The 12,966-nt window shown below is 34.1% G+C and overlaps 1 protein-coding gene across 3 annotated transcripts in view; it reads left to right on the top strand.

Annotated features, from left to right (window-relative positions):
• The window catches only part of LNPK (lunapark, ER junction formation factor), a 79,590-nt gene extending 67,348 nt beyond the window's left edge, over positions 1-12,242 (top strand). For 2 of the 3 annotated variants that reach the window (XM_049887504.1, XM_049887505.1), the window contains exons 10-13: positions 1,151-1,256; positions 2,798-2,868; positions 3,966-4,139; positions 11,234-12,242. In XM_049887504.1, the coding sequence (XP_049743461.1) occupies positions 1,151-1,256; positions 2,798-2,868; positions 3,966-4,139; positions 11,234-11,475 (593 nt within the window). In that variant the 3' untranslated portion in view covers positions 11,476-12,242. Of the gene's footprint in view, positions 1-1,150; positions 1,257-2,797; positions 2,869-3,965; positions 4,140-5,645; positions 5,729-11,233 lie in introns of all 3 variants that reach the window. The other variant, XM_049887506.1, reaches the window with a different exon arrangement.
• The last annotated feature ends 724 nt before the right edge of the window (positions 12,243-12,966 follow it).

The following is a 12,966-nucleotide window of genomic DNA, read 5'->3' as shown; positions in this document are numbered from 1 at the left end:
ACATATGGCATATAGCTATAATAGGCATTTTAATGTCTTTTATCTACTAATTCTGTCATTTATGTCATTTCTGGGTCAGTTTTGATTGATTTTTCTTCTCGTATGCATTATGTTTTCCTGGCTATTAACATACTTGGTGATTTTTGATCCAGTGCCAAACATTGTGAATTTTACCTTATTGGATGCGGAATACTTTTGTATTCCCATAAATATTCTTGAGCTTTGTTTTGAGATGCAGTTAAATTTTTTGAAACAAAACTGAACTTTTCAGGGCTTACTTTTAAGCTTTTTAGGGAGGAATCAGAGCAGTATTTAGATTAGGGCTATTGAGGCAAAACTCCTGAATACCCATGACCTGCAAGATATGGCTGATGGGAACAGATAGTATTTCAGGCCCTGTGTGAACACTGTTTCCTTTAATCCTTTTGAATAGTTCTTTATTTTCAGGTAGTTTCCTTACATGTGCTGATTAGTACTCTGCTGAATTCTCTAGGGGGACCCTCTGCAGATCTTTGGTGTTCTTTCTATGTGCATTCTCTCCTCTCTGGTACTCTTCCCTCTGAACACTAGCTTCCTTCGCCTCCCCAGAGTTCCAGCTCTGTCTCTTCAACCGGCAAGACTACTATGCTTCACCTGGTTCAACCTCTCTCTGTCACTGCCTGGAAACTCTCTAGGTAGTAAGCTGGGGCAATTGTAGGGCTCATCTTATTTGTTTCTCATCTCCCAGGGATTATTGTCCTATATTGTCTGATATCTAGTGTCTTTAAAACCATTGCTTCATATATTTCACCCAGTTTTTTAATTGTTTCAGACAGGAGTGTAAATCTAGTCCCAGTTCCTCTATTATGACCCAAAGAGGAAGTCCCTTAATTTATTACGTAAACTCTTAAAAGTTGAGGATTTTTTAGGATTAGTTTATGCAGGGCCGAACATAGTTTCATTTCCTAATAGAGTATGTTGGCAATTCTGATATAGCATATAGTTACTTTTTTTTTTTTGTAGTGCAGTATTTTTAATGAAAATTTGAATGCTTCAAAGAGATTTGTAAGAATTAATAATGTTTTGTAAACATCTTTTAAAAATTCTAACAGGCATAAATATTTCTTGGTAACTGAATTAAATTTTATAGTTGTATTTATGTATTTGGCAGGTCTCCATCCTCCAGGTCCACCTTTAGCAAGACCCATCCTCCCTCGAGAACGAGGTGCTTTGGATAGAATTGTTGAATATTTAGTTGGTGATGGTCCACAGAACAGGTAATTTTTACTAGGATGGAAGATGAATGAAAATAAAAAATATGTCCATTGGTCAGGGTGTATGTGTGTATGCTAGATAGTCTACAGTTTTGTGGCTCCTATTTCCTAATTTTAGAACTTCATGGAGTATCTTATAGCCCTGGAAAAGCATACACACTCAGTTGTTTTTAGTAGGAGTTTGGATAAAGTAGTCTAGATAAAATCCCTTTGGAAAAAATAATATTAACCCTACTATAAGATTATTTTTATGCTTGAAGAACATAAAAATAGTGAAAATCTGGTAGGATATAAGAAATAGATTTTCATAGATGTCAGTACTGTACTTGGTGATGGTGATAATTTTAATAACAATGAAGATGATTTACAGGTATTTAGTTAGCACTTACAGTTCTCAAAATGCTTTTCCAATTATTATCTTATTTGATCCTCATAATAACTCTAGGAAGATAAGCATAATATAAACAGAGCTATTGCCATAACATTGACTTATAAAAAATGTTTATGATAATAGAGTAGATAACTGCCAAGTTTACTGGTTAATATTGTTTGATAAAGGGTTCAGAATTTAATGATAGTATAATAAATTGTATGTTATTCAAAACAGATGGAATGAAGTTTGGTAGCATCAAGTATTTGTTAAGTACGTACATGAAGAATAGAAAAAGTGTATAAATTGAAAATGAGGAAGATGTTTAACTGGAAAAGGTATTGGAATCATGATATACAGAAATGTACCTTTGGACTGGACTAAACAAAATTACATTTCTTTACTCTAAGACTTCTTAGAGGCTTTAATAATATTAATTGAAGGGGAAACCCTGGTGATGTAGTGGCTAAGTGCTACGGCTGCTAACCAAAGGGTTGGCAGTTCGAATCCACCAGGCGCTCCTTGGAAACTCCGTGGGGCAGTTCTACTCTGTCCTATAGAGTCGCTGTGAGTCGGAATAGACTCGATGGCACTGGGTTTGGTTTGGTTTGGGATATCTTTTCCAATCTTATGTGACCACAGATTTGGGGGCTATCATCTCAAGGAATATACTTTGGGGAACATTTAAAATTAAATGTTCTGTTAACAAATGTGTTTCTGCTAACTTCCAAACAAAACTTGTTGCTGTTGAGTTGATTCCCACTCATAGCAACCCTATAGGACAGAGTAGAACTGCCCTGTAGGGTTTCCAAGCCTGTGATCTTTATGGAAACAGACTGCCACATCTTTCTCCCTAGGAGTGATTGGTGGGTTAGCTGCCGAGCTCGTAACCACTGTGCCACCAGGGTTCCTTTCTGATAACTTGATATATTCATTTAACTGTTACCTAGTTTATTTTTAATTTGATGTATAAGTTGAATTTTAAAATGACTGGAACTTTGGCTTTTTTAAACATGTTCAATGAGTATTGTTTATGGTTTACTAAGTAACATCTAATTTGGTATGGCATATTTGCTATGTTGAAATATATATTAGCCATGATGGGTAAAGTAACTTTTCTCTTGAGTTTTGTCTATGTTTGTAACTGGTCTGTTCGTTTTTCCTTTTTGTGTAGGTATGCCCTTATATGTCAGCAGTGTTTTTCTCATAATGGCATGGCTTTGAAAGAAGAATTTGAATACGTTGGTAAGAATTATTGAGCAGTTTGATTTAAAATATTTTACTCTTAAATATTTTATCCTATGCCGGTGGTTAAGAGCTTGACTATTAACCAAAACGTTGTCAGTTCAAATCTATCAGCCACTCCTTGGAAATTGTTTGGGGCAGTTTTACTCTGTCCTGTAGGGTCGCTGTAAGTTGGAATGGACTCAATGACAACGGATTTTTTTATGCCACTTTCCATGTGAAATGAGTTTGTTACAGATACTGTCTCTGTATAGGAGCTCTGGTAGCACAGTTGTTAAAGCACCCAGCTGCTAACTGTAAGGTCAGTGGTTTGAACATACCAGCTGCTCCTTGGGAGAAAAATGTGGCAATCTGCTTCTGTAAAAATTATAGCCTTGGAATCCATGTGGGGTTGCTATGAGTCAGAATTGACCTGACAACAATGGGCAGGGTTTTTTGGGTTTTATTTCTGTATACATTTGTCAGGCATATTTTTCTTATTTTAACACTTAAAACAAAGCAGGTCTTGGAAGACAGCTCAGGTTTCTTCCTCATACAATGCACAACTTCTAGCCCACTGTGCATCAGAATCACCCAAAGAGCTTTTAAAAATGATGCCCATGACCTACCTATAAAGAGTCTGATATCATTAATCTGGGGTAGTGACTAGGCATCAGCATTTTCTTTTCAGCTCTGAAGATGATTCTCATGTGTAGCTACTATTAAAAACTACTAAACTAATTTTGCTTCTAAAATATGACATAGCACATTTTTACTTTGACATGAGAAAGGTTGTAGATATTTAAAATACCTAATAATTTTGGTGACTAGGTCATTATTAATATTACTTTGCTGTTAATTAACCTGCTGTGTAACTTACTGTGCCTTTTCTGCTTTAAAGTTAGTATTCTCATTCTAATAATAATTAGAAAATATTTTTTAATATTAACTAGGTAGAACCTGCATCATAATATTAAAACAACACGTGACTTTCAGAAGAATTAATAACTTTTGAAGCGTTCTTTGACTATGTGCAACAGTAATTGTAAATTATCTAACTAGTCCTTGAACTTTCTTTGGTTTGTAGTTTTGTTTATTTTTAAACTTTTTTTCTGCAGCCTTTCGATGTGCCTACTGTTTTTTCTTGAATCCTGCAAGAAAAACCAGGCCCCAGGCTCCAAGACTTCCAGAGTTTAGTTTTGAGAAGAGGCAGGCAGTGGAAGGCTCCAGTTCAGTTGGTCCCTTGCCATCAGAAAGTGTGCTTCCCCCATCAGAAAACCAACTCAGTGAAGGTATGAATATATTACCTTAGAAGTGTTTTTTCTCTTAATAATGTGTGCTATTTAACAATAAAGCATAGTGCTTTTATTTTTAGAAGAATTTATCAGATTTTGCAGCATGCATATATTAGCTATTGCTCTGATACTGTAGTCTCCCGTGTGGTTGTAGTGATGTGTTTCAGTTTTAACATGGAGGTTATATTGTGCTAAGCAGCGTCTAGCAACTGCTAGGTAAATATTGCTTATGGATTGACCTCTTGTAATAACTGTTGGGAGATTTGACTAGTGATGTTTTCATGGAATCTTTTTTTTCACATTAGTGGAGCAGATTGAGAATTATGAAACATCTATTCATAAGGCTAACATTTTTATAAGATTTGTGATTAACATTGATTAAGATAGGTTTGTATCTACCATTGAATTGGTAGAAATTACCAGAAAGCAGAAACCTTTGGAACTGGAAAGGCATCCTTGCATAGGACTGGTGTTCCTCTGAAACAATTTATGGAGACCCATGAAATTAACATTACTGATGATGGGCTGCATGCGTTTGATGTAAAATCAACTTTATACAGGATTTATCAGAGTTCATGGGTTTTAGAATTCATCTTGCAGCTGCCTTAGGAATTCTAGAGGCAATGTCATGAAAAATTGGGAGAGATGAGATGGAAGATCTGACTATTAATTGCCAGCTATTTCTTGCTATGCATGTTAAGCCAATGTAACTGTTTGTTAAGCAATTCTGAATTATGAAGATTGCTAAAATTGTGGCACAGGCCATGATATTTTGTTGCTAATCCTGCTCTATACAGTTTATCCAGTCAGTATTCATCCTATTAATTTTTCAGAATTATCATTTACATATATAAAAGCATTGAATGTTGCAGAAATTGCTTTAACCGACAATAATATATGAGGCAGTAAACATTTAGTTATCAGAAATTTAGTATGAGAATTTGAGTATCTTTTTTTGTTTATTTTTGTTTTTACTTTGAAGAATTAACCTAAAATACGTGTGTTAAATTAGGCTTGGCTTTTGGCTTACTAACAAATATCAAAATGAATTTAAATACAGATAGCTATGACAGAGGCCGGTATATTTCCAACACTGAATCAATGCATTCGTCTTCTCCAAGTCTGCAACATCAACTCCAGACACAATGTCAAAATTTTTTCTTTGGCTTGAGTCGTGCTCTGAGCTGCATGCTGTCACACGCAAACCATCTACCTTGCCAAAGCAGCCTCTTGGAACTGAAAATTAAAGAATTTTCATACTGAAGATACCTAGAGGAAAAATTGAAGTCCATCGCATGAGTAACCTTGCTTTTGAAAACTAAAGTGAATATTTGAAAGCCAATAGTAGTTGGGACAAAACAAAACAAAACAAAAACAAAAACACGCAGCCAACAAAATAAGAAATCTTGATAGTAAATCCCATGCTTTAAAACTTCTGCTAAGGTCCAGATGGATAGTTAGCAAACAACACCCAGCTCTACCTTTCCTTCTCATCTAATCTAGGAGGAGCAATACCCCAGATGTCTCATTTTCTGTCTGAAATCTCTGGGATGAAGTCTAACTGGCTCAAACTCAACCCCAAAAAGGTAATGTTAATAGCTGAAGACAAAACTTGAGGTAGAGTCTGGTAACTCCATAGTGCTAGAAACTGAAGCAGTGATTCCAATTGGTTAGGAAAGCCTCTAGAGTAGTGCTTCTCATACTTCTCTTTGGATTCGTCAAAATGGCTTTGAGCACCTTTTTTCTTCTTTGGCTTTCTGGAAGACTGAAACTTTTCTCCAAGACTCCTATCGCAACATTATGATACACACTTATCAATTCCAAGCTGGATTCCTTTAGTAAATGACTGGAAGCTTTTCTGAATGAACAGATGAAGGCTGCAGTTGATTTGAACTCCGGTGGCGTACCCTATGATTAAATTGAACTACTTAGTAAGATCATATCATCTAAATCATCTATTCTCTGTGCTGACAGCCAATATAATTGGGGGCTTAGATTTCTAAATTCTTGAGTGATCTAGAAACAAGGTCTAGAAAAAATTTTCTCACTTTAATTTTTAAACTTTTTAAAGTGTTGAAATAGCTGTAGGAACTGTAGAGATTATATTATTGAACTTATAGATGGAAAAACAGGCAACTTTCTTTCATCTAAACTTTCTTTTCAATGAACACTCAGTAACCATTTATATGAATAATCTAGATTTAATGAAAGCAACATTTTTTTTCAATCTAAATTTTGCCTGGACTCTGATACTGGAAGATTTTCCTTTACAATGAAGTACAAGGCTTTAAAAAAAATTGGACCACTCTTTAGAAAAACATGTGGAATCTTGCAAAAATTTTTCACTAAAGAAGGAAACCTAGAAGAATTTCTTATAGTAATTGCTCATTTGAATTCCTAGAATTTTTTTCTAGAACTGTATATCCAGATGCTTTGGTAATAGAGTGTTAGAGAAATACAAGAAATTAGAGCTGTGGATTGTCTTTTTATCTGAAAGCATTAGCAGAAGGAGTATGCCTAAGTAATGAATTGCTTTTAGGTTTCTCAGTTTCTTTGATGGTTAAGTGAGTAGCATAGTAATATTTGAATCTCTGCTTAGTCACATTAAAGTACTTTATCTGTTTTGCTTTTTTTTTAAAAAAAATATGGTTTCCAAAATGCCTCATGTAGAGCATTCTTTTTATTAGATGTGGTAGTCATTAGAATAGTAAGTTCCTCCATTGTTAGCATATACTAAACCAAACCCGTTGCCACTGAGTCGATTTTGACTCATAGCGACTCTATAGGACAGAGTAGAAGTGCCCCATAGAGTTTCCAAGGAGCGCCTGGTGGATTCAAACTGCCAACCTTTTGGTTAGCAGCCGTGGCTCTTAACCCCTACGCCACGAGGGTTTCCTAGTATATACTAGCAATGTTTAAAGAACTTTACTATTGTGTTTTCGTTGCTCAGTTGTCTTGGTCTAGGTATTATATGTAGTTTAGTAGAAAATAGATTTTTTCTACTGGAAATAACTTGCTAGTAGTAAAACTCATGATTCGTCTACTCAGTACTATCAAAAACAGAAGGTAAAATTTACATAAGATGAAATTTATCTTGGTAATCTGATTTCTGTCTTTCCCTTTCTTTTAAACAAAATACTGTTACCATTAGATTGTCCAACTAAAGAAAATTCTGTTTTCAGTACTGTTTGTTATAATGCTCTAGGAAGTTGAATTACTTGATAATGTAAATTTCATTGAATTTGTTTATTTACCAGGTCCAAAAAGCTTATACCTTTATTTATATTACATTATATACAGCTTACCCAAAATATAAAGTTGCTTGTAGTATGTTTTTTCATGTTTATTTTAGACATAGAGATCTTCTGGTCTTCTGAGTCCCTTTGCTAAAATACCTTCACCTAATAGTTTTTTTTTTAATAGTGTAGTTATAGAGCATTGCTTAATAATGAAACCTTCATTTGTCTGATTGATTTGTTATACCAATGGTAAATGACTCAACAGTATTCTCTGTGTTGAATACTAGCTATTTTCTTATAGGTGGTTGTAATTTAATTGAATTTTATTCCTTGAGCCTTTGTGTTGAGTTGGGATGAAATTCATGCCTTTGTTCCTTAAATATAAGTTGGCTGCTTTCCTTAAGGCAGGAAAATCTTGTAAAAACGGACTTCTGTAAGCCTGTAAGTTCAAAGACAAATTGTCAATTTTAATTTAACAAAGCTCCTTTGGGTAAGTTTTATAGTCTGCACATATAGTTGGTAATGACTGATGTGTTAGCAAGGCAAAAAAAAAAAAAAAAGTTTTTTTTTTTCTGCTATTGTTAAAAGGAAGAAAAGTAAGAACCTAAATGAATTCACCAAAATATGAAGGTTTCTTAAAGGCTTAATCAACATATCAGCAGTTTGACATACTACATAAATTATTAATTTAATTTTTCTGTGGAAATGTATGAAGAAGTTGTTTTGCTAGACTCTTCTTTAATTTTCTTAGGAAATTATTTGTTCAAGTGATAGAATAAAAACCTAAAGGTAAGGTGATGTTACATGTTTTTTGCATGTGTGTGGTTTATAGGTAAGGCGGTGGTATTCATTATACAATTACACTCAGTTTTATGAGTTTTGAGCTGTCTAGTGGAGGCTTTGCCCAAACAACTGGAAGCCAGTTGTTACTCTTGGGTAGAAAAAGCTTCTCTCTCAAGAATATTGGGATGGGAAAAGGAACAAATTCCATGGATCACTTTTGTTTTATTACATTGCAGTATATTGCTTTCTTGGCATTACAAATGTCAAAGTCGATTTTAAAAGATTTTCTTACAGATGAAATTAGGTCATTCAGGTAACTTTGTTTCATATCTTAGTCTTAAACTGGTGCTGAGCAGGGAAAAGAGACCTGTTTAATTAGTGTGAACACAAGGGCTAGTTTCTCTTTTAGTGTTTTATGTCCAAATGTTAACATCTTCTTAAATGTAGTTTATATCACCAAGCTATTTTAAGCCACAGCTTCACCGGAAAAATGTACTGTTTTTATTAGAATAGGCAAATGATGTTCTCCCATAGAAATAAAACAAGTACTTTTGGAATACATTAAAGAATTTTATTATAAAGCTCTGTGGTTTAGTTATTAAACTGGTATGTAATTCTTTATTCTTGCACACCTAGCTCATTTAGGTCTTGTTTGTATAATTTTTCACAAAATGGCATTGGCGCCCAAACATCAAATATCAATTTCATTTAGACTAGCAAATGTCAGCATTAAAGGTGCCGTGTCACGTGTCATTTTTTTGTTAGTGTTATTGCTACTAAAATTTACCACAGTATTCTGCAAATTAACCTGTAGGTAGAAGAGCATTCATTAATATGCTCTTTGATTATTTTAAGCTGTCACCCATCATTTCACTATTTTTTTTTTTTAACTCTTCCATACAACATTTACTTACAAACTTTGTGTCTCATGTTGCTTTTTAATTGATAGTATATGGTTCACTGGCATTTTTTCGAATTCATGTATTATAGACATTAAAAAATTTGGGGGTATTTTAATTCTTCTCATTGTATTAACTACTACTTTATGGACCCCAGAATTATTGAATTAATTTGGTTTTGAGTAATAATGTGTGTGTTTCTGAAAATAATAATGCCACAAAGCTTTCGTATGATAAGCCATGCAGTGTGACACCTCTCCTGTTTCATGCAGTTGTGAGGTAGTCTGTCAGAATATGATAAACGGTGTGGGCCCACGCTCACTTAAATAAGTTGGTGAGTTGAGTCCTGGTTTCTGAGTTTTTTGTTTTTTCATTTCTTGTAGCTTTATTGGTTTGTTGGAGAAGGCTCACCCAACTATAACAAATTGTAAAGTTCTTAGGAAATAAGTATTACTTTACGGCCAGAGAATTGTGGAAAACTGTGACTGAAAATTCTGCTGTGGATAAGGGTAGCATTATGGATGGCTAGTGGCTCCTGAAGTGTTCCACTGAAGAACTTGCCAGCTCTTGTAGCAGAAATGATCTGTATATGTCCCTAGAGTTTCAGTTGCGATTTCTGCTTTTCCTTTGTGCACTGTAACATTCAGTTAGCAAAACTTGAATGACCCTACCCCCTTTCTACCTTGATTTTTATAAAATTCAAAGCAGTGCAACAATGCCATTTTAAGTTCTGTATTAAGATACAAATAGGATTTTTATGACATTTAGCAAAAGTATCCTGATTTGTGGACACTCCTCACTGCTTTCCCTAATCATGCAAAGTTTTCGTACAGTAAAACCTCATTAATGTGGATGTTCCTAACTGTGGAATTTGAGTTTTTATTTTTGTATAGAAAAAGGGGAAGATAAAAATAAATCAGAGTCCAAGGTATCTGAGGAAGGATATTATTCTTTTAAAATAATCCTAAGGTCTTGGTATAGAATGATATATAAATGATTTCTATTTATTAAAAAACTAGTATTAATTTGTAAGACCTCCATTGCTAATATATGTGAATAAAACGTTTAACTTTTTTACAAAACTAATATATGTGTTCTTTATTTTGGCAAAGTTCTGGTCTGTGCTATGCAAGGTACTCAACTAAACCTTGTTACAAATGTAGGCTGAAGAGTTTTTGAGTCAGTAACATTTGTAGTATGTCATAAGCGATCTTATATAAGGATGGGAAAATCTGATTTTTAGTTTAGTTGCTGTGGTATAACCGTATTTCTCCTAGCAAGAATATTAACTGCTATTTATTACAAAAACCACCTCAAAGCTAGATTTTTATTTTTGTCTGCTCCTGTAATCCCTCCCCCAGTCTTTAAAATTTAAAGAATTAAAGGGAGCTTATTTAATAAAATTGCTGTCATTAAATGATCATTAAGGGAATTAAATTTAATAGAACTCAAAGAGTTAAAGTTTAAAGCTTAAATTCTCAGGTAAGGACTAGACCCGTCTACTACGGAGAAGGGAGAAAGGGACTCTTCCATTTGTCTCCCTAACGTTCTAGGTATGTAGCATATTCTAAACCAGAGGTTTAAAGACTGAGGTGTCTTGCAGAGGAGTAAGGGGAAACTTGTCATGCTTTTAGGAAAATGTGGATTTTACAATTCTTGGATCTTAGAGATTAAATCGATGTGGGAAATAGCATCTTCTGCGTGCGCACACACATGCACACACACACACACACAAAGTACCTTCACTGTTCACAGGGTTTCCTGTGCTCAAGGGAGGCACTGCCTTTAGGAAATGTAATCTGGAATGAAGGCATGAATACATTTGCCTTATTTGCTGGGCTGTTTTCTTATAACACATAATTCTGTTGGAACTTTGATTTCTAGGACATTTCAACTTTCAAATGTGTTTTAGTAACTTGTATGAAAATATGAGGCTCTAGGTAAAAGTATATTTAAGGGTTCGTTTCCCTCAAATTGTTATTTTTTCTTCATACCAACTCATACATGGTATGCTATAGGAACTTAATTACGTGTTTGAAAAGATTCTAAAAATACTGTTAGACTGACTAGTCTACTGTTTCTTAGTCTGTGTGTTTCTATCTTTTGCTTGCCTTATTTAGCAGTTTTAACATTTGGACATTTCTAAAGTCCTGAATCTTTATCTTTTCAGAATCTTTAGAAGAACAAGACGTTCTTGATAATAGTACAGAGCAAATAGATGACAAAATGTCAGCTACAGAGCAGACAAACCAAGTGATTAAAGAAGCGCCTGGCACAGAGGAACCAGAGGAAAAACCAGAAGAGACCGAGAATGAGGAAACCTCAGTGAATGAAGCCAAATCAACAATTCCCAGTGTTGATTCTCTTCCTAATCCTGAACCAAGTGGAGAATCATTGATGACAAAGGAGTAAATGCTTCCCTGTGCCTTCAACTGGATATTTGTAGTCTTGTTGATGTCAGTTATTGCTATTGAGGTGGTGTTTTCTTCTTTTTTTCTCTAAGGATGTGCTTGATATCATTTGAGTTTAGATTGCCTAGCTATTTCAATGTCAAAGCTGTATCTACTGGGTATTAAAATTAAAGAACAAGTGATATCAGCGAGGTAACATCCTTTGTAGACAACTTTTAGATATCTTTTGTCTGTTTTAAAAGTAAACAAACATGATGGCATCCCTGTTTTCTATATGTGTGCCTGTAGATAATATCCATTTTGACATAGGAAGAACTTTGGTTAGGAATAATTTCTCTAACAGTGTTTGATTTAAGAAATGAAACGCAATTAAGATTTTGAACACTTCATCATTAAAAAATGGGTAGAGTTTTAACTTGAGTTATTTGCCAGCAGGGGAGAGTGTCTATTTAGGCATTTTCATTAAGCAGTATGAAAGTTGTAACTGTAACTACATAGGCATTGGTAGGAATTTTGAGTAAGAATGCAGCTGAACAGTCAAGTGCAGGGTTGCTTTTTGGTATTACTTATTTTACAGCTGGGCCAAAGGCACATGATGTATATAATTAGCTTATGTTTACATATTAACAAGTAGGAAATATCTCTGCATTTGACTGTGCTTGAATTCTGAACATTATTTATATTTGTAAAATAATGATGATATATAAGTGAATATTGTGCTCCTGTATGTATTTTGTTAAGGAAAATAAAAATGACCTGGCAGCAGTTTATTTTTGGTAAATATTTAGACTTTTTCAAACAATATCTTGGTGGATGGCTTGGACACCTGAAAAGTCTTAGTAGGAAGAGCTCACAGAGCAATAATCTATAGCTTCTGCTTAGAGCATATTATAATGCCTATATTCAGATGTGTTTTCTTTAAAATTCATAGAAATAGTGATATTTAGAGGTTCTAAATTTTAAATTTAATCAGAGGTTTTTTTTTTTTTTTTTAGCCAGGAACACTTTAGGCCATTTGTAGCTTTTAACTTTGAGAGGCAAATATGTTTTGTGAGAATTGGTAGTCAGTGGCTTGTAGTTCATTTGATTTAATACGTGCTCAAAGGATCAATTGGGAAGAAATTTTGACCTAGAATAGTAGTTCTTGGACCTCAAATACAGCGTGGCTATCTTTTATAGCTTCATTTTATCTCTCCATTGTTTAAAAACAAAAAAAAGGAATTATTATGCCAAAGCAAATAATATGTATGAATGGTGTGTGTGGCTGATGTTTCTAAGTTGTACATAGTTTATTCTTAATCATTTAAAAATTTATCTTTATGGTTTAATATCTTATAGTTGACAGATATTTTTAAGGAATCCAATCTGTTAATCAGCTGAGACATCATGGTATAGTGACTAGAATTTTAGAGCATACAGAACTGGGCTTAAATTCCAGCTCTGAGGTCTTGGGCAAGTCACCCAACTTCTCTGAGACAGACTGTTTTCTCAT

The sequence above is a fragment of the Elephas maximus genome, chromosome 6 (assembly GCF_024166365.1).
Source record: "Elephas maximus indicus isolate mEleMax1 chromosome 6, mEleMax1 primary haplotype, whole genome shotgun sequence".
In the NCBI taxonomy this organism is placed as follows: Eukaryota; Metazoa; Chordata; class Mammalia; order Proboscidea; family Elephantidae; genus Elephas; species Elephas maximus.
This window is presented reverse-complemented; position numbering and strand designations above follow the sequence as displayed.